Raw genomic sequence first — 22,876 nt, 5'->3', positions numbered from 1 at the left:
ACACATACACACATACACACACTTTTATATATATATATATATATATATATGTTTATTTATTTGTTTATTTATAGTATTTCAAACCGGCCAAGTTGTTCATTTCGTGATCTATGAAAAGTCATGGCAGTCCATTCTTGAAGCTGCATCATGTCACGGACTATCTGTTCATGAAATGGCATGCACAGCATAAATGGAAAACTTAAGAACGAAATATAACTTTCCTTTTTTATTGTTTTGTGCGAACAAGTATCTTCTTTTCCATCGTCGTCTATTTTCCAACAATTGCTAGTGAATTACGTATGCATATATTCTTAAGAGAGCACCAGTGGGAGAATTTTGGCATAGAATACCCGTAGAATACCCGTAATTTTGGCGTAGAATACGCCCGGAATGTAGCCAGCAGTACCGCCCACGCGAGTCTGCCGGCTCAAGACAGGCAGCTATGATGTCACCAGCAAATATTTTCATCATGTGTTTCAACACCTGAATTCCAGCAGACGCCAAACCTTCTTAGGAGGCGCCGGGCTTGAATGATGACTGTACGGAAAAAGCTCCCCGTGAACCCGTTCGTGACCCACTGAAACAACAGCCGCAACAGTAATAACGGTACTGACAGGCGCACCACTCCACCTCCGCGCTCTTTCTTAATTATGCGATCTTATTTAGCCAAGAGGTAGAATGCTTCTGGTCGCCGAACGCCCACGAAGAAAGAAATCCACTTCACTGAGGAACAAGAGAGACCTGTATTATTCTAGTCTGAATACATTATAACGTTGTGAGAAGGCGGCTAAGGACGAAATCCAAGTTTCATCCATATAACGTCCCATCGTCAGGCTTTATCTATACAACGTCCCATCGTCAGGCTTCATCTATACAACGTCCCATCGTCAGGCTTCATCTATACAACGTCCCATCGTCAGGCTTCATCTATACAGCGTCCCATCGTCAGGCTTCATCTATACAACGTCCCATCGTCAGGCTTCATCTATACAACGTCCCATCGTCAGGCTTCATCCATGCAACGTCCCATCGTCAGGCTTCATCTACACAACGTCCCATCGTCAGGTCTTAAAGTGGTCGGCGTTGCGACTCACTGCTCTCTACTCACACACTGCTCAGTGGCTGGTGTAGCCCGCCGTTCCAACGCGCTGGCCGGCGCTCTCTGACGAGCTCGTGCTGTCCCTGCTGGCTGGATCGCCGGCAGCGGACTTCCAGATGGCGTCAATCTCCCTGCGACAGGCGGTGATCACTCCGTTTAGATCGTCTGAAGAATGGTACAGAAACGGCCTCGCTTGTCGCCAAACCGGCCACGCACAGCGGCCTCTCGTCAAACGGATGGCAGAGAGAAAGGCAGGAGTTCTGCTTATGACTACTTCATCAGCCTGATGGACGTGGAGACAAAATGATATAGAGTAATGAGAAGTGGTTTGCGTTACACCAGACACCAAACATGAAAAGCGAGAGGTGATGGGGTTCCCGTCAAGGTATGTCGATGTACAAGGCGGTGAGAACTCACAAGACAATGTGCTAGGGACAGTAGTCCGAGGCATGACAATTATCATGGACTCAGGGCTTTTGTGCTGACATTTATCGACCTACAATATATATATATATATATATATATATATATATATATATATATATATATATATATATATATATATGTATGAAGGCATGGCCTATGCCGGCAGGTAATCGTCGAAGCACATGGCAAAAATAAATGTTCGGGTCTTAAAACCAGTATATTATGCAACAGGTAAAGGCTAAGAATATGTTTTTCACCAATAATTGTGTGCTTTATGCTTATTACCACCAAGTTTAGAAATATTCACTAGACCTTTTCTCGGCAGCATCATAAGACTAGGAACTTATTGGGTGCCAGATCTGAAATGAACGGAAACCAGGTTAAGCAGAAGCAAAACCCACCATCTGTTCTCGGATTCAACGTATAATTTTCTGCGGAAACATTTTTTTTGTTTCTTCATCCTCGACCTATCCGCAGAGACCGCAGGAACAATAGGAGCCAGGTGTGGGACTGAGCCCACTCCTAAAGATACCTAAAGATCTGGGATCCGCCCTTTGCCATTCTGGAAATCTAGGATTGACTGTGACCCGACCGTGTCGATTTCATGCGGATTTAGATTTGGATTTCAAGGATTTCGTCTACGCCATTTTTAAAGGCGAATGCAGTTATTGTTTTTTGGAAAGTATGTAAGGATTGATGCCACGTTATTTGAGACGAATGAGCTGTCCACCATTGCTTTACGGCCCACAGCCGACGTGTGGTTTGAGCAATGCGTAACATCGCTATTGATATAAAAATTATCGCATCCAGGACGTGTAGGAACAATGAAGTTGATGAATTTGATCGCTTGGTTTTCATACTGTTGCTTTTCATACTGATAAGCTGGGTTATGGAACCAATGTACAATGTCATTGAAAGTGTTCTGGAGATGTCAATAAAAGAACGCATGCAATTTGCAAATGACCCATGAGCTAGCCAGAATACCACAGGTTGTCCGAACACAGGTAGAATCAAGCAGTCAAAGGTGATAGGTAAAAATGACAGTACATCATTAAGACATTGTTAATATTGTAGCATGGCAATATAGTTACAGATGTATTATTTGCCGATTTCTGGAAGGGCATGCTCTGGTGGCACCATATGCACCGAAAAAAATGCACCATGAGTGTCACCATATAGAGTAAAAGTGTACAACTTAATTATCACTTACACCAAACGTGCGAACATATCAAAGGCACGCTCAGGTATGCGGTAAGAAAGCTACAAGCAGTATGGATGGGGGTAATTAGATACTGATGCTAAATAAATTTATTCGGTCTAGCGATTGTGTCTTCAGGCGCCAACAACCACGTGTATTTCTAAATTCATGCGCATCATGGTTATCCCGAACAGAATACCTTCCACTTGCAAATGATGCCAATTAATTAAGACAAGAAAAATGACAAAGACAGTCCGTATAGCATGCACACATCAGACCTATGCCTGGGAAAACACTCGATAAAAGTAAGTAGGTAAAGGCTCTGTATTGAATCAAACTATTTTTGCTTTTGCTTTGTTTTATCGGAAAAATTCCCCGGGTCGTCTAGTCATAAAGACATGCATTTTGGTCAATTTTGCTGCACCTTCCACGACGTCAACTGACGCTGTGGAAGGTGCAGCGAAAGGCACCAAAATGTAGGTCTTTACGACTAAACTACACTGAGTATCTAAACAAAATCAGTTTTGAAGGGATGAGCATCATTCGCGAACTCTGCAACTTCCACTGCGTCGCTACACAAAGAAGCGTTCGTCGGTGCCCCGCAGAACAGTCCGGATCTGGCGGTGGTCAGCCGGATGCGGGACACGGTGAACAGCTTCTGCGTGCGGGCAATCGGGCTCGCAGCTGCGGCGAGAAGCAGCGCCGTCAGATGCGGCAGTCTAATGTTGCTCGAGGAAAATGCCGATTAAAAGTAAGGTTCTGCCGGGTTATTTCACCATGTGGTCATCATCAGAGGTGTTGATGCGAGAGAGACCGCAGCATGTCTAGAGAAGTATGGTTTAGAGGCCAGGTGATAATTTATGCGCCGCTCGATCCACTCGCACTGTCCGGGACTTAGTCGCTCCCGTCTTGGTCAGTAATCTCATTGCAGTGCTCGGAAATAGGGCGCGCCTTGGAAACGAAATGCGAATGGCGTAGCACCACGATCATATTTAGAGCCTTTCGAGCCAGTTTGAGAGGAGCGAATCAACAATCTGGGGGATCGGCTGGCAATGTTTGAAACATGAGGTCAAAGATCAGCGGGATGTTTAGAATGCCATCCTGATCTTGATTCTTTCCATGAAATTTCTGCCCGTATCATTGTCCCACAGTGTCCCACCTTTGGGGCATATTTAAAAAGTGTGCTCTATTAAAACGTCAGGACCAGTTAGTCTACGAATAGCACTGGTTAGTGCCACTATAGCACAATCACCAATATAAAAAGGATATAAATTTCTAACATTTTGGACTCCAAAGTACGCTGTCAACGCTTTGTAACAGCACTACGTTTCTTCCTTGCAACGCGACTGCCGACGTCATGACGACGGCAGAATCTGCTGGGGGCCGCGTAAGCTGTTACTGAATGGCGTCAACACAAATGCACGTTTGTCATTGGCACAGCGGGCGGCAAAGGCCAGTTACCGACTGGTGGAAGTTTGTGGAAGCGCCTTGGTGGAAGTTTGAACCAATGCGTCGCTGTAAATCATGAGATACTCTGTTTCCCCAAGCCGAAGTGCGCTTCGAAAAGAGGCAGTGTAGCACTGTGTTATAAACATATCAAACACGCGCGTTGGAAAAAGCATGATAACTGTTAATGGACTTGGACACCGCTAACGCACCTTAAAAAGCGTTTGCGGGGAGCACAGATGCACCTTCATTGAAATCAGTAGGGAGTCTGACAATGCAGGAAGGCCACCAAAGCACTCTTATGAAATTCTGTCCACTTGCTATACAACTCTAGAAGCGTTTGAAAGTACACATTCCTGACTAACACCTTGAGGGGAATCGGTGGGGTGTCTAACTCCGCCCATACACCCGAAAGGCACCCCACGGCAATGACTATTTCTTTCAGTGATAAAATGCTCCCCTTATCCGTTGGTTAGTATGTTTTCTCAATAACCCATGAGAACTGCATTCCTTGGTGTGAGGGTATGACCCATGCCTGCTTTTTAATCAAAAGAGTTAGCAGTTTAAGATGCTAAAACGCGCTTCACACGCGAAACAAGAATCAACACTTAACTCCAGTACGCACGGCAACAGCTGTTATGAGTGAACAAGGCGCTGACAAGGAGTACCTAGCTCACACTGAGGCCATGAGACAGATGCCACAGATGCAGGAACCACACGGAACCTGCTTCATGCCATGCACACCTCGGTCAGTAAGTTCCCCTGGTTTGAAAGGAGGCAGGTATTACTTTATATTGCAAACATATAGTTCGTTCGGCTGGTATGAAAGCTCATCCACTGATCTGGCCCGCACCAAAGGAACGTCTCATGTTCTAACATGGCCCACACACTGGGGAATTCGGTCACGTATATGACCCAGTTTATTGTCATTCTTCATTTCATTCACAAGTCATCTCTGAAACCCATTCATTTACTCTCAAAAATCAGACTTGCGTTTATAGTAGGACAACTTCATGTTTCGGACGAACAATATGGAGGAGCCGTATGAAATCAAATCCTAATTTATTCCAAACTATTAATTCTTATCAAATAGAGTGCAACGCAAAATATATTTTGCCCCACTTTGGCTCTGGAATAACTGTCTTAAACCCTTAAAAACTGTCATGACAAATATATTAACATCCCGGTGGTCGCTTCGAGACATCAAGCAGCAAAATCGGTCCGGCAGACTCCCAGATTCCACGATCACCTCACTTTTACCAAAATGCTTCAAATCTGTGATATGCCAAAACCTGCTGAACCTTTTCTGCCAATGTGGGTTTCAAGATAATCGCCGAATCTTAAACAAGTAAACTTTTGATTTTTTTCGATTAATGGGAAAAGGTTTATTCGAAAAAATGTGGTTAACACCGCAATTGGTAATGCCGAGTGCCTCACTTGTCTAAAAAGGGTGTTCCCTTTTTTCTGCGTTTAAGAGCTCGAAAAAAGTAAGATGATGTGCCAAGAAATTTCGTGTGATGGAGGCAGAAGCCAGAGCAGAGCAGCTGGCACGCAAACTTGATCTTTGGCCGCGCGGTATCTGAGACATCTGACGTATCTGAGCTTGGATACCTACCTGTTTGTGTATTTCATCTATTTCGCAGTTAGATGCCTCAAGGTGTTATCCCACTGCCAGAAATGAGACTTCCTAGAAATAGAACAGTCACAGTGGTCAATGGAACAGCCGGACATTTTGATAATGGGCAAAACCTATTTGTGTGTCTTGCACTGAAGTGCTGTCAAGGTTACTAGGCATTTATAAACACGTTCACGAGTCTGCACAGACATTAAAGGCGTCATGCCATTCATCTGTGTCAGCGGGGTACACAGGCGTGCTGGAAAAGGAATCGGCCTAGCGTCCGCTGGAGATTCACCATAAGCCCACTTGACGCCAGTGTTCTGCCTTGGTTACCGGCGTAGCATGCATGATGTCGCCCTTTTACGTCACCGGACCCATCTTTACTGCATCTCATTAGACACATGCTGTCGAAGCTGGCTGAAGCATGGCGTCGGGAATAGCCTTGAAGCCTTGACATCAGCATATTTTATCGCACCCGTCCTCGCCGATTGCGCCCTTCTGAAGGCCAATGTTCGCCTGGAACTCACTGGCAACGTGCCTGACGCTGGCAGGCAGGGGCGAAAAAGTGCCTGTTCTGTCACCGACGAAATTCGGAACCATCTTAACCGCCACCCGGAGCCGAGTCCTTCAGAAACCGTTGCAATGCAATTATAAATGCGATAAACCACAAAAAGCAAGGACAGGTTAAATGCAATGCGACATAACCATCAAGCATTTCCGTTTCGGGAGTTCATTTGCACTTAAGTATCATGTGGTGGCCATCAAACACCGAATGACGGTTGAGATTTAACTAATGGAACCATTAGGTACAGGCATATTGAACGTGACCAGCCGAAATGCGCGTAATTTCCTATTCAGTTGGTGAGGCGGGGGGGGGGGGGGGAGGAGGAGGAAGGGGGATTATGCCTCCTAACCAGGGATATAGTTTCCTATATTCAGTTATCACTTTTACATCCATTATTTTTCATTAATCATAATTTTTAGTGTTCAGCGGCTCAAACTAATTTTGAGAAACTACACTCCTGTTCCTAACTGTGAACAGAAATCGTGTACTGATTGAAGTGCATTTCGGAGGCAGGCTCCGACATTTTTTATTTCCTGCACCCCCCGCCTCCCCTCCCTCCCTCCCTCACTAAAACGTATTTTGCAAAGCTGCATGCATGCCTGCAGTCCTACAATTACCGATAACATGGTTCTACAAACACCTCAAAACAATACCCCTTATGATTTGGGGACGTCATCGTACAAATAGTCGGACGCGTTAGAGGCCTTCACTATCTTCGCATAAGTATTGCCGATGCAGAACTCGCACTTGCTAACATGATCCTAGTTATTTAGAGCAAAACTCATACTATATTGGTCCCAACAGGTACAAACAGCATTTTCGAGCACCTCTAGCACCTTCATTTGGCTTTATGTGCAGTATCACGACAATTAAAAACGTTCTATCTTACACCTGTCAATCGATCAGTGCGCTAAGTCAGTGGTGCAACGGGCAATGTAAGAGGCCTACATCAGCGATGCTCGGTACCTTATCTCAAGGCCGCTGTTCCTCTCAACAGCAAGAAAGCTCGAGGGAATCCATGTGCAGCGCGTCTCGCTCCAACGTCCTCCGTTGACCTCTGAAGCTACAGCCCGGGTATCCGCAAACAACAATCCTGCTAGGTCGGCAGGATCTTTAATAGCATTACCTTTAAAAAATTGATGATTATCTACGTTCTCCCAGCCAGCCAGCTTTTCAAGACGTGAACACAACCAGCAGCAGCCCGCAGCCTTCCACTGAAACACACATTGCCGCGTGGCGAGCATTCGAGGCTATCTGTCTCAAATGGCACGACGTTTAAAACGCCGCATAGCAAACTGATCACATTCGTCGCAAGATCCTGTGGTCAGCCAAGATTCTTACGACTGGTAATAAGCCCAGTTATTTGTATTTTGAACTGTTAGGTATGTGACGTGAGCGTTGCCTGAAAAAAATTGTGAAAAGCACTGATCTGAGGGGTATTGGAAAAGCACAGTCACCACTGATCTGTGACGTCAGCACTGATATAGTATAGTTTGTAGTATATTTCTGCCACCTACCAAAAAAATATCCTGATTAAAGCTACTGCGTTTGGCAACATCTTATGGCACAACTTCTCATACAGCGAAACGTGAACTTTTCGAGATGTGCTTTACGCGTGCTCACGCTGCAAGCGTCCGCAAGTATAGACCAATACAAAACTATGAGCTTCGTCTAACTAGGACGGTCTGAGGTAATATGGTCTAGTCTGTTGAAATTTATTTTGATTTTCGCAATTATGTCACCAATTGACACAGAGCAGTGCCAGTTTTGTCGCCAATCATATCCGGTAAATCAAAAGTTTTTTTTGCATTCCCGCCAGAAGTGCGAAAAAGAACACTGCTGTCATATCCTCGATGAATGAACTAAAAATAAACGTTTGTTGCAACTCATGCATTCGAACTAACTTGCATCACCCCCGCTTTCACAACTTGTTCATGCATACAATATTTGGCACATGCATTTATTGCACCGTTGACGGTCACTGAAAACCGCTGCTAATAAGATTGGAGTTGCTGTTTCCAGAATCAATTAAGCTCAGTTTTCTTTCAAAGGTGTGATGTTGCCTCGACGCTACCACATCTTATTTGCATGCATTATTTTATCAATGCATTACGACTTCCAGTAACGCAATTTTCTTGTTTCGATAGCTTATTGGCAAGATAACTGAGCAGAAAGACAGAAGCTTATACTCTGCAATGTTGTAAAGCTTTCGGATCCACCCATGCCTCCAAAAGCATATCTAACAAAAACCGCCTGTGGGATCGCCGGTGGACGATATCCGCTGCTACGCCTTGACAGGCTGTTTAAGAGCGCCATTTAGGAGAGGTTTCCAAATATCAGATCAGCGGAGCCGAAGGTAATGATGCAGTTGAAAACTCGCCAATCCGATGAGCATGCTTCTTCCCCGCGGCAGCAGGACAGTCAGCCTGATCAGGCGCAGAATAGGCCTAAATACCTATACCCACCGCCAAGAATGTGTTCATGCTAATTTACAGGGAGGTGGAAGAAGGTGCGGGCAGCGACTGAGGCAGTTGTCATTGTTATTTGGTTAATTAAGCTGTAGCTTCATGGAACGATACGAGAAGAAGCCGGGAAGACTCGTGTTCGTCACCATCTGCAAAGAGGGCCCACCGACACCGCTAATTATGAATCGCCCCGGAAGATAACTACAGAGATGGTCTATCACATGTAATATTTTGAAAAGAAAAGACAAAACAAAGCAACACAGTGTTTGAGATACATAGACTGATTAGAGAGAGAAATTTATGATCAATCGCTGCTTGACGTTGGATTTATCACTAACGTATGAATAAGTGGCTCTTGTGAGAAGCGATACTGCCGCGTAAGACATTGATGCTGATGATGGGCTACAGGTTGTATAGTTCAGCCGCAGCCCAGGGCCGTAGTTTTGCAAAATAATGTGGGGGAGAGACCTTGAAGAAATATGAAACTTACCCTGAACTTCGTCAACAAGCGGATGCATTCCTGGATTTGGCCCACTTTTCTTCCAAATTTGGGTCTGGAGGCCGAGCTGGAGGAGCTGATTTCCCCCACTTCAAATGAATAGGGAACTAAATCTCTGCTACAGGTTATCTTAATCAGCGAGGTAGCCAAGCAGGCTGGGCTATGTGAGTGGAACGGATCATCACGCTATACCACATCATCCATTCGCAAAGTTAGTTAACGGTTATCATCTAACTCACTCCGCAGCTGCTTTCGTTACACCCTGCTCCATGATATCGAGTGACAAAGTAATTCGATATTTTGCAGTGCTCGCCAAATATGACGGCAACGAATGTCAATTCCACTCCTGTTTCAGTCTGCAATTTTCGTCTGACGACCAAAGCGTGTTTGGTGGGAGTGGTTGGGTCGATACTTATCTTTACTGCTAAAAACAGCTCTAACGGTTTTGTGTTGACAACATCATTGCGAAAAAATCGCGACGCCTGACAACATTTTGATGTCCCACTCCGCTACGACGTCAACATAGTTTTTTACGATTATTCCGTTGGCGTGAGCGCGTTGCGCGCAGTTGTAATGCAAAGAGTGGGACTTCATAGCCATGCAGTTGCAGGGCTAAAAAAAGCAAGCAGCTAGAGCCAATTTGCGTTAATTCACCTTTGGCGAGTTGCCCGCCCGGTCACGCACCACTCAGACAGGGGTGAAAAAAAATGCTTTTTTTGTCTCCGACAAAACTTGGGACCGCCTCAGTTGTCACATTGAACCAAATCTTTCATTAACCGTCGCAATACAACTATAAATGCGAAAAGACACAAACAAGAACAAATTAAATGCAACGCGGCATAACCATGAAACATTTTCGTTTCGGGAGCTCATTTCCACCAAAATATAATTTGCTGGCCATCAGACACTGGATGACTGCTGAGACTAACCTACTACAATTATCACATAAAGGTACTCAACCTAGAGGCGTGCAGTTTCCTTTGCAGTTGGTGCAGGGAGGGAGGAGGATTGTGCGTCTTGACCAGAGATGTAAGTTCGTATGTTTAGTTATCATTTAACTATTATTTTTCATTCATCATAATTTTTAAGGTTCAGCCCCAAAACTAATTTTGTGAAACTGCACACCCGTCCCGAATCGTGAAACGGAAGTACGTCAAATCTGGGAACGTAACTGTTCTAGGTGCATTTGGGAAGCAGCCTCAGCCATTTTTTCTTCCTCCCCCCCCCCCCCCCGTCCCTTACTCCCACGTATTTTGCAAAACTAAATACGTCCCTGTAGCCCTATATTTACCAATAACGTGGTTCTATACGTATTTCAAAACAATATCACCTTTGATTTTGTGATGTCATCGCGTAACCAGCTGGAGGCGTTGACGACCTTCGCTATCTCCGCATAGTTATTGCCGATGCAGCACTCGCACTTCCTAACGTGATCCCAATTATTTAGAGCAAAATCCATGCAATATTGGTATCAACAGATGCGAACGACATTTTTGGACATCCCTAACGCCTTTATTTAGCTTTATACTCAATAGCATGACGATTAAAAACTTTTCTCTCACGCCTGTCCATCGATCAGTACGTTAAGTCTGAGGTGCAATGTGCGATGTGAGAGGACTACACCAGCGACACTTAGCCTCGTTCCTCAAAGCCACTGTTCCTCTCAGTAGCAGGAAGTGCCGGATGAATCCTTGATACGCGCCGCTGCAACGTCCTCTGTTTACTTCTAAAGCTACAACTCAGGTATCGACAAATAGCAGTCATCCCTGATCAGCAGGGCTTTTGACGCTATTACCTGTAAGAAAAAACTTACGATAAGCTACGTTTTTCTAGTCAGTCAGTCAGCTTCTCACGACATGAACGCAACCAGCAACAGCCTGCAGCCTTGCAACGAATCCAACGCACTGCCGCGCGGCGAGTACTCCGTTCATCTCTCAAGTGGCACGATGTTTTAAAACGCTGCGTGGCAGACAATATTCGTTGCAAGATATTGTGGCCAGCCACAATTCTTACGACTAGTAACATTCGGCATTTTATACTGCTTTGTACATAAAGTGAATCCCGGCTGAAAAATCTGTGAAAGCACTGATGTGGGTGGCGTTGGAAAAGCATTGTGTCACCACTGACCTGTGACGTTAGCACCGATATAGTATAGTTTTTAGTACATTTCTGTCACCTGCAAAAACCATCCTGATTAAAGTTGCTATGCATGACAACATCTTTTGGCTTAACTTACTCATACAGCGAAGCGTCATTTTTCAAGCGTCAAGATTTCGACACATGCTCTACACATGTTCACGCTACAGGCGTTAGCGAGTACAAGACCGATGCAAAGCGTTGAGTTTCGTCTAGCTGGCATAGTCTGCTGTAACATGGTCTGATCGGTTGAATTTCCATTTTCGCAATTTTGTCGCCAACTGGCTCGCAAAATTGTCAGTTTTTGTCACCGATGATGTCCGAGCTTTTTTCACCCCTGTATCCAGACGAGTCATCCGTTGCGTCCCAGAACACCGGCGGGCGAGCTGTCGGCGGCCTGAGTACCTCCCTCCCCCTCAGCCTCCTCTCCCCTGCCATCGGCGCCGCCCGCATCAACCCCATGGTGATAACCCAGCGGGCTTCTGGCCACTTGCCTGCCCGTCCGGACGCCGTCGGCTCCCGCGCGCGCCCACTCTTCTCCATCTGCCGGCGCCGGCAAAGCCGGCCCGGATTAGCGACGTCACGTAGCACGATCGCGGCGGCCGTCGCGCGCTGCCGACATGGGGCCGGGACACCACCGACGCGGCGGCGGGCTGGGCGGGTCCAGGAGGCCGGTGGTGATGCAGGGGAGGGAAGCTCGCGTCAAACGTCGATGCTTTCTCTGGTTGAGGTCCTGACTCGTGCCCGTCAGATCGTAACCCGAGGCAGGCTTACGATTCTAACAGATATGCACCGGGGATTCGTGCATGGTTTTCCACACCAGCGCTTTATTAGATTTGTGAGATTTATTCATAAGGCGCCGCATAGAAATTCTAGTGAGGAGGCAGATTTTTCCCGTCACTTGGCGTGCGGCACATGTCTGGGACATTACCGAAAACCTCACGCAGGCTGCTTATCCTGTAATGGAAAAGGATTTCAATTATTTCATCTGGCTCCTTTTGTCATAGACGAGCAGCATGAGCAAACCTTACAACATTTATGTCCTGTCGATGGGATGGTGCATCGTGCAATATTATGCTATGTTTTGTCAACACAACCATGATTATGTTGAACGGATGGCCCTTGTATTCTGCACAATTTAGGCACAATATGTTGGATGTCAGCTGAATGCAACGAAGTATCGCTTCGCTGAGCGTCGCAACTAAGCGTCGCTAAGTATCGCTCGAACGTCACCATATCAACAGCACGTATGATCGATTACGAAACGAACCGGTCCGCAACGTTGAATGTCTACATGGCAGTTGCACCACGCTCCTTCTCCGAACCATGTCCACAATTTCGTCACGTGATGGGCCTGAGAAAACTGTGAGACGTGTCAGCTTTCCATGACGGCTTTGATTTCATCCGGACCAGAATTTAGCCGAACATTCATCTCGGGCAACGGGCCAGCCTTCCGCTCTGCCCTGGCAAGACCGGTTTCATATTCCGCGCTCCCCCTGCCTGAGTGCGACCCAGTGTGCGAACATGGCCTGGCCGCCCAGCCCGTCGCCGCTTGTGGCGCTTATGACGCTCGTTGTTCGGCGTGCTTTTGAGCTGCGCTGCCATATTTCCCCGCTGTTGACGAGTCATGGGGTCAACTGCCAGCGCGTTCTGACGCTGCGCCGTCGCGTTTCAGGCGGGACCTGGAGCCGGAGAAGCCCAACCATATCCTGCTGATGACTGTGGTCAACCCGGTGTATCCCATCACCGTGGTAAGTGGGGCCGGAGAAGCCTAACCATATCCTGCTGATGACTGTGGTCAACCCGGTTTACCCCATCACCGTGGTAAGTGGGGCCGGAGAAGCCCAACCATATCCTGCTGATGACTGTGGTCAACCCGGTTTACCCCATCACCGTGGTAAGTGGGGCCGGAGAAGCCCAACCATATTCTGCTGATGACTGTGGTCAACCCGGTTTACCCCATCACCGTGGTAAGTGGGGCCGGAGAAGCCCAACCATATCCTGCTGATGACTGTGATCAACCCGGTGTACCCTATCACCGTGGTAAGTGGGGCCGGAGAAGCCCAGCCATATCCTGCTGATGACTGTGGTTAACCCGGTGTACCCTATCACCGTGGTAAGTGGGGCCGGAGAAGCCCAGCCATATCCTGCTGATGACTGTGGTCAACCCGGTTTACCCCATCACCGTGGTAAGTGGGGCCGGAGAAGCCCAACCATATCCTGCTGATGACTGTGGTTAACCCGGTGTACCCTATCACCGTGGTAAGTGGGGCCGGAGAAGCCCAACCATATCCTGCTGATGACTGTGGTCAACCCGGTGTACCCTATCACCGTGGTAAGTGGGGCCGGAGAAGCCCAACCATATCCTGCTGATGACTGTGGTTAACCCGGTGTACCCTATCACCGTGGTAAGTGGGGCCGGAGAAGCCCAACCATATCCTGCTGATGACTGTGGTTAACCCGGTGTACCCCATCACCGTGGTAAGTGGGGCCGGAGAAGCCCAACCATATCCTGCTGATGACTGTGGTCAACCCGGTGTACCCCATCACCGTGGTAAGTGGGGCCGGAGAAGCCCAACCATATCCTGCTGATGACTGTGGTTAACCCGGTGTACCCCATCACCGTGGTAAGTGGGGCCGGAGAAGCCCAACCATATCCTGCTGATGACTGTGGTTAACCCGGTGTACCCTATCACCGTGGTAAGTGGGGCCGGAGAAGCCCAGCCATATCCTGCTGATGACTGTGATCAACCCAGTGTACCCCATCACCGTGGTAAGTGGGGCCGGAGAAGCCCAACCATATCCTGCTGATGACTGTGATCAACCCGGTGTACCCTATCACCGTGGTAAGTGGGGCCGGAGAAGCCCAACCATATCCTGCTGATGACTGTGGTCAACCCGGTGTACCCCATCACCGTGGTAAGTGGGGCCGGAGAAGCCCAACCATATCCTGCTGATGACTGTGATCAACCCGGTGTACCCTATCACCGTGGTAAGTGGGGCCGGAGAAGCCCAGCCATATCCTGCTGATGACTGTGATCAACCCGGTGTACCCTATCACCGTGGTAAGTGGGGCCGGAGAAGCCCAACCATATCCTGCTGATGACTGTGGTCAACCCAGTGTATCCCATCACCGTGGTAAGTGGGGCCGGAGAAGCCCAAACATATCCTGCTGACGATGTATACTGTCTGTTGTACCCCATCACCGTGGTAAGTGGAGCAGGAGAAGCCCAACCATATCCTGCTGATGACTGGGGTCAACCCGGTGTACCCCCATCACCGTGGTAAGTGGGGCCGGAGAAGCCCAACCATATCCTGCTGATGACTGTGGTCAACCCAGTGTACCCCATCACCGTGGTAAGTGGGGCCGGAAAAGCCCAACCATATCCTGCTGACGATGTACACTGTCTGTTGTATCCCATCACGGTGGTAAGTGGAGCAGGAGAAGCCCAACCATATCCTGCTGATGACTGGGGTCAACCCGGTGTACCCCATCACCGTGGTAAGTGGGGCCGGAGAAGCCCAACCATATCCTGCTGATGATTGGGGTCAACCCGGTGTACCCCCATCACCGTGGTAAGTGGGGCCGGAGAAGCCCAACCGTATCCTGCTGATGACTGTGATCAACCCGGTGTACCCTATCACCGTGGTAAGTGGGGCCGGAGAAGCCCAACCATATCCTGCTGATGACTGTGGTCAACCCAGTGTATCCCATCACCGTGGTAAGTGGGGCCGGAGAAGCCTAACCACATGCCGTGTGGGGGCGGTGCCGAGTGGGAGGGGTGCGGGTCCGGGCGGAGTACTCGCATGGGAGGTGTGGCGAAGTAGGAGGGGTGCCGTTCGGGAGGGGCGCCGGCCGGGAGGGATACCTGTTGGGAAGGGTACCGGCCGGGAGGACGCCGGGTGGGAGGGGTGCCGGTCAGTGCATGGTACTTGCATGGGGGGTATGGCAGAAAAGGAGGGGTGCCAGTCGGGAGGAGTGCCGGGCGGGAGGGATATCTGGTGGGAAGGGTACCGGCTGGGAGGGGTACCTGGCGGGAAGGGTACCGGCCGGGAGGGGTGCCGGTCAGGGCGTGGTACCCACATAGAGGGTGCGGCAAAGTAGAAGGGGTGCGCACCGACACTGCGGTTGAAGCTGGTACGAACTACGTGTGCTGAGACGTGGCGTGGAGGAGAGGGCTGGCACTAGCTGTTTTCAGCACAGCCTAGCAGGCCAGCCTATCCACCACTCAAGCCCCAGCGTGCCAGTGTTCGACACCTGGTTTCCCTGTGAACAGAAGGTCAAGGACCTTTCCTGAAAAGGCATTATATCTGGCGATCAAAATCACCGCGCGCTTCACCATCGCTTTCCAACAGAGGTGGTGAGGTTCCACTTATGCACGCATCTCTGGCTTTGCGATTGATGCGCGGCCGCATTCGACCCAGCGCCGAAGGCGGTGCCGTCACGGAGATGCGCAATGGTTGGCGCAAAATGCTGCAGCTTTGCGCAAATAGTCGTGCTCGGCTGAAAGTTCGCGGAAACATCCTCTCGAAATGACACCCTGCAGGCGGCGGACCGAGCGTATCAGCATTTAACTGCGCCACTTCACTTTGTGACGCCGCAGGGAGCGCGTGGGTGGCCGACAGAGATGCCTTCTGGCACTTCGTGTGCGCTTTCGAAGGCTGTAGCACCGTCAGCACTTGGCAATCGATGAGCCTCCCGGTGTTACAAATGGCAACGCTGATCGAGTGAGGTCGTAAATCTGCAAAGGGACGATGACGGCTGAATATTTTGCCGAACACCAAAACGTTAAATTGATGAACGCGCTGTTTGTGTTTTAAGATTAAGTTCATGCCTCGAGACGCATAATCATCATCACTCAGCGTTCCGCGAGATACGACTTTGATATCACGTGTCCCCATGACGAACATAGTCGCATCCGGCGACTTCGACCCCGCTGTGCCCGCCGTTTGGGTGCGGGAATCACCGCTGTCCCAATTTTGGCACTGGTCATGAATCTCACCGAGGCGTCATTCCTCTGACGTCCATCGCCCAGCTGCCAGCTGAAGCATCAAGCGAAGCCCCACTAGACCGCACGCGCTTCTAGTTGGCACACCTCGTCCGCGTCCCGATCACTTTAAAGCCCGGTAGGCACGCGCAGCACTCGCGTGGGATGCGACGAACCCGTCGCAACGCAATAACACGTGTTTGGTTGAGTTCGGGGAAACATTTGGCCTTTTGAACGTAGCTTCCGGCATAAGGAAACCGTGTTGGAGCTAGTTTTTATTGTAATGTGATTTCGAGTAAACTGCGCTTTCTTCCCAGTCTCTACATTAGCTGAGCTATGGGTTATCTTCTAGAGACCTTGCCATACAAACCTAACAACATAAAGGAAGCACGGTTAGCGGATACCATGCTGCAGCCAGGAGCGACCAAGCAATGGCATCTTGGAATGCCGTGAAGTCGGGTGCCAACCTGCGACGAACATAAAATAAATGTTGATAACTAAACTAGCTCTGGCCTCGCTCTCAGACCAGCGAAGACGAATGCCAGGAATGACGTACGGCCGCCGTCCCGGCGTCTCTCCCCTTTGTGCGCCGAAGACGTCAGTGTCGACGTCCGCGTAGAGCGTGGGCGCCACAGGACGCAGCGGGGCGCCGAGCGTGGGCGTCACAGGACACAGCGCGGCGCCGAGCGTGGGCGTCACAGGACACAGCGGGGCGTCGAGCGTGGGCGTCACAGGACAGGACACAGCGGGGCGTCGAGTGTGGGCATCACAGGACACAGCGCGGCGCCGAGCGTGGGCGTCACAGGACACAGCGCGGCGCCGAGCGTGGGCGTCACAGGACACAGCGCGGCACCGAGCGTGGGCGTCACAGGACACAGCGCGGCGCCGAGCGTGGGCGTCACAGGACACAGAGCGGCGCCGAGCGTGGGCGTCACAGGACACAGCGCGGCGCCGGGCGTGGGCGTCACAGGACACAGCGGGGCGTCGAGCGTGGGCGTCACAGGACAGGACACAGCGGGGCGTCGAGTGTGGGCATCACAGGACACAGCGGGGCGCCGAGCGTGGGCGTCACAGGACACAGCGCGGCGCCGAGCGTGGGCGTCACAGGACACAGCGGGGCGCCGAGCGTGGGCGTCACAGGACACAGCGGAGTGTCGAGTGTGGGCGTCACAGGACACAGCGCGGCGTAGAGGTGGGTGTTACCGCACACAGCGCCTCTGGCTCAATAGTCGAGATAGACAATTTTCTCATTTCTCCCTGCAAACATGCTATTGCCATGATGAAAATCATCGCTGATGAGCGGCGGGGTACAATTCGCGGCTGGTGAACGTGGAACGTTCGCCAGCCGCGAAATGCACCCCGCCGTCATGTCGATTTTTTTGTTGAATCATATGCCTGCCAAATCACATGCCTGTATAATTTTCTAAACCATTTTTGGAACTGGGCTACAGTTAGGAAAATGGAAAGACCACAGCTGTTGGTTTGTTTTGGTCACAATTTCTGTGGCTATGCATATAATGAGGGATTAAATATGGCAGTCGCCAGCCCTCCAGAAATGGCTGCACGACAACCAGCGCTGAGTGACATTTCAACACGCGATTGGGTGGGGAGGGGGTCAAATTTCCCCCCGAAGGTTTTCCCGGAATGGTTTTCAAATGGCGCGGTGTAGCCGCGCCAAATTTTGCACAGCTGTAAGCAATTCAATAGCGGATCGTCTGGCATAAACAATTTAGACGCACTTTGTAAGGTCGCTGATTTATGGTAAATTAAAGTCAGGCTTTGGTTACAGTGAAGGCAATTTCTAGGTAATCGTTCAACCTAATCCAATAACGGAGTGTAAGACGAGGCCATATTTCTGTGAGATACTTTCTTAGGCAACACAACAATTGAATGAACACATAACAGTGATCTAGGGTCAGGTATGAAGGTCAGACCAAGGTCAAAGTCAACATGTTTTATTACTCCAGGGTTTGCTGTGTGTGGTAGTTTTTGGCGCTGATTTTTAATTTATTGTTTGCAGGAACCGCATTATACACCTTTCATGGGCTTTTTCAAGTTCAGAATATGCCACTGACCTAAAATGACCCAGGTCGACATTTTGTTTTTAGAAGCATACTGCCCGGCGTAATCTTTGTTGCTCATTCAAAAGGAAAACCCAACGCAGTCTTGTATGATTTTGTTCGCCATGACCTCCAAAGGCCAATCAAGGTCACTGACCTTAAATGAGCATGTGACCTTTCGCTCAGGATAGTTATCTAAGTTTTAGGTGCCCTTTGGAGACCAAGCAGGAAATTTACTTTGTTTACCTTCCTTGACCCGAAAGTCATGAGCTAGGAACCTTAAACTTTGACCTAGGTGAGTTGACGTGCGGTTCAACACACCCTAACAATTTGGTGTCTCTAATTCTCTTAGTTACTAGGATCACAGGGGGTCAAATTGACCTCTCAACCGAGCGAAAGGTATCCAGCCGGCCACCCGGGCGCATGTTAAAAGAATCAGACGTAAGCAAGCAACATCTTCGCTGTTGCCATTGGCGCCATGGGTTCTGTATACTTTCTACCAGAAAATTTTAAGTCTGGAACGAATTACTTGCGGCACCCCAATCGTTATTTCTTTTCACCTTGAGCGCTTTCCTGAATGGTGTCAGGGCCGTCCCTGTGAATAATGTATTTCTCGCCTTTTTGACAACCTCAGTTACGCACCAAGGAGCAGACGCCTGTCAGGCACGCACCAAAATCAACCAAGACCCATCTTCACCACGCCACCAATCATGTCGCCCATTTTTCCTGTTCCCGTCAGCACTGTCACATTCTTCATAGTTTGCTGTCGTGAATCGCATCTGTTTTCGCAAGCGCGCCGGCGCCAACAACCCGTAAACGAAGCGAGTCGCCATAAGATCTTACGTCTATTGGAGCAAATTTTGAGGATTTTCCCGATGCTGGTAATGGGGAAGGCTTGACTGACGCTGCTGTTGACGAAGCTAGTATTGGTGAGACACGTGACCAAGGATATGTGCATTGTTAATGCTGACGAGAGCGTTGTTAGTGGCGACAGCGCCAACCTGCCTACCTGGCCGTACGCTGAGTGACATCGGTTTTCCTGCGTGCTTCTCATCCCCCGGTCATCCTCTGCGGCGCAGGACGTCATCAAGACCATCTCGGCCAGCCACGGCCAGGTGCTGAGGATCGTCATCTTCAAGAAGAACGGCGTGCAGGCCATGGTGGAGTTCGACTCGGTGGAGTCGGCCTCGCGCGCCAAGCAAGCGCTCACCGGGGCGGACATCTACTCCGGCTGCTGCACACTGCGCATCGAGTTCGCCAAGGTAAGGGACCGTCCCCCGGTCGAGGAATGTCGAGTTCGCCAAAGTAAGAGACCGTCCCCAGACGAGGGAATGTCGAGTTCGCCGGGTCGAGGCAACGTTCCCCGGGGAAGGGCGTAAAATTTGTCGTAGGGAGAAACCATCTCGTAATGGGAAGTCATCGAAATAGCCAGGGTAAGATATCGGCGCCTGGGGAGGTCTGGGAGGTTGTAGAGGCAAGGGAGCACCTCGTGAGGCTGGTCCTGTGCAGGTTCGATCACACTAGGCTCGTCGACTGGCTCATGGTCTGCTGGGTCTGCTGGGTCTGCTGGGCTGGTGTAGGCGACGTCTGGCCTAAGCGGCCGTCAGGAAACTTGATATTAGAGAAGACCGACAGTTCTCCCCGTTATCGCCGAAGTGTACAAAGAGCGCACTGGCTGGTGGCATTTTTTGTTCTTTAATGCGCGGAACGAGCCGCCACATAGCGAGGGATGAAACGAGAACCAACTTGCCGGAAGTACCACTACGCCGACGTCGTCGCATACAAAGGAATGCATTCGAAACTTCAAGGACCATTCAACTTCCGACAAGAGACGGAGACCCTGTTGAATGGAGGCTATTTGATAGTTTCTCGAACATCGACAACAGCCAACAACAGTTTAAAGGGCCAACCACGCGCACCGAAAAACACGAACCGGTCTCACATTGAAGAAAGACGTCATGCCTCGTTTTCGCAGCCTGAAAACGGCCACGGCGTGTACTCAATGCACCCTTTATGCATGCGACGGTCTACGGTTTTAGCTTAATCGAATACGTGTTACGTTGATATGATTCAGATATTTTGCGCAATCATAATCCACTCAATCATCGTCATGCCTATAAAAAGACCATGCGTCCTTCTGAGATTTACGGAAGTCGTTAGAGGAAGTTAGCTGCCGCTGGTCGAGCTCTAAATACTGACCACCCACAGATGCCGCTGGCAAAATTAGCTTGCAGCATCATCCATCAGCGAAAGCGGTTTGAGGCCCGGCGAATTACCACCGATGCCAGTCGGGACTCTGGCGTATTGTTGCGTAGCCGCCGGCCGTCCGTCGCCTCTTTCAAAGCTGCGAGTGGGGCTGAGCTTTACCTACAGCGGCACGGGCTGGAGAGTCATCATCGCTGCAGCAGGGGCCTGCGCCCGGCTGGTGAGGCATGCCCTGCTGCTGCCCCTCCCGCTGTCCTCGGCTGCTGAGGCATGTCATGCTTCTGCCCCTCCCCTCTCCCTGGCTGCTGAGGCCCGCCCTGCTGCTACCCCTCCCGCCGTCCTCGGCTGCTGAGGCATGCCATGCTTCTGCCCTTCCCCCTCTCCCTGGCTGCTGAGGCCCGCCCTGCCGCTGCCCCTCCCGCTCTCCCCGGCTACGGCTCCGTCGTGCGCTGCAATGGCGGCTGAAAATGCTCCTCTGCACAATGTCGTCGAATGTCGCCTCCAGGGAAGAGGAGAGGAAGAGAGAGCCGCTGTCAACCGCATCATTACGACCTCGTGTCACTCGTCGCCTCGGCCATTTCCATCTGTTTTGGCGCGTCGGAGCAGCACCACAGGTTCCAGGCAGCTACGCTATTGATTTCCCTTCTCTCCTTCGCTCACTGAAGGGCAGAGACAGGGCCAGTCGGTTCCTCTGCCGGCGTGCGATGAGCACGAGCCAGACCGCTTTCCCGGTAACGGTGACCAGCTGATTGCAAAACTGTGGGTTCTGGGAGGGCTGCGACCAGAAGACGAGCTTACTTCGGTGTGAGTCGGAGCTAATGCCCGAGTAGTGAATCTTTTGCGTGAATGCGTGGAATACTTATGTGACCTTGAAGGCAATGTTCCATATTTTAAGATATTCATGCAAGCATTAGATATGATAAGAATACCTCACTTGGTTTACTTTAACGCTTTTAACTAAATTAATGTTTTTAAGTGCAAAATACTTCTCTGAATAATAAAATTTTACTACTTAGTAGATATGCTACCAAAGACATCATTATTTGATTACTTCATGTAACATTTTTATACGTAAGAGTCACTGATGGAGTTGCCGTGTCAGAATTGCCCCCGAGGTGAAGGGCGCGACCCATTTACGGGACTTCTATGTCCCGCTAGGTTACGTTGTTGGTTAATGCGTGCAGGTTCAACGTACAAGCGTTATGTGCATGTATTTTGGCCTTGTCACGGTGCTCTTGTGTATTTTCCGTGAGGAAATGCTCCTTAAATTGCATTTGCATTTTCGGCTACGGCGCCATTCTTGCCTTCTTGGGTTCTGATTCTCGTGCCCATCACATCTGGAAATTACCCGACTGTCTGTGTTATTGGTGGCAAAACGCAGTTCGTGATCGAGGCGTGCAATCAGCAGCGCACGCGGACTATTAGCCGATTGCCTTCTGTCGTTAAGACACGTCGTGCTGCTTCACCGCAGACAGAAATGTTTAAAAGGCCATATTTTGCTTGACCGTGAACACAATACAACCAATGAGGTGGGGTGTTCGCGTGACGTCTTCGTGATGTCATACCTGTCGGAAGGACTTTCACGTAGGCAGTGCGTGATGGGCTACCCTAGCTCGTGTGCATGGAGCTCAGAAACAGGAGAATTTCAAGTCTCAACAACGGCAGCCGTTTTAATTTACGCACACACATAAACACACAGAAACATACACACACACACACACACACACACACACACACACACACACACACACACACACACACACACACACACACACACACACCACACACACACACACACACACACACACACACACACACACACACACACACACACACACACACACACACACACATGCGTTGAAAAAAATGCTTCCAGTTTTCACACATGCCTTTTCTGAGTTTTCTGAGCCACTGCCCTCCCTGAATACAAATCATAATGGATAGCTGATCAGTTGAAACAGCTGTACAACTTCTAAACAACTGAACAGCCTTGCTGGTAGGTGGTTGCAAAGACCTAGGCGGCTCAGTGGGTCATGTTTGGGTTAGACCAGACTCGCTATGCCGGAAAACTTAGTAAAACGTTTTGAGCTGCTTAAAGCAAATATTGCCTGACTTACCACGCTCGCAAGATCTTGCAAGCTCTGAACACCATGAGTTAAAGCAGAAACAAT

General features: G+C 49.6%; 1 protein-coding gene across 5 annotated transcripts in view; it reads left to right on the top strand.

Annotated features, from left to right (window-relative positions):
* LOC119111089 (heterogeneous nuclear ribonucleoprotein L) overlaps positions 1-22,876 on the top strand; it is an 86,861-nt gene that overhangs the window by 37,650 nt on the left and 26,335 nt on the right. The window contains exons 3-4 of one of the 5 annotated variants that reach the window (XM_037234917.1): positions 13,128-13,203; positions 19,580-19,762. In XM_037234917.1, the coding sequence (XP_037090812.1) occupies positions 13,128-13,203; positions 19,580-19,762 (259 nt within the window). Of the gene's footprint in view, positions 1-13,127; positions 13,204-13,598; positions 13,642-14,320; positions 14,372-15,112; positions 15,175-19,579; positions 19,763-22,876 lie in introns of those variants that run through there. The other 4 variants (XM_037234925.1, XM_037234940.1, XM_037234932.1 and 1 more) reach the window with 4 other exon arrangements.

Source organism: Pollicipes pollicipes, unplaced genomic scaffold (genome assembly GCF_011947565.3).
Source record: "Pollicipes pollicipes isolate AB1234 unplaced genomic scaffold, Ppol_2.1 Scaffold_2555;HRSCAF=2994_pilon_pilon_pilon, whole genome shotgun sequence".
Classification (NCBI taxonomy): domain Eukaryota; kingdom Metazoa; phylum Arthropoda; class Thecostraca; order Pollicipedomorpha; family Pollicipedidae; genus Pollicipes; species Pollicipes pollicipes.
Note: the sequence above shows the minus strand (reverse complement) of the source record. Positions and strands in the feature narration are given on the sequence as shown.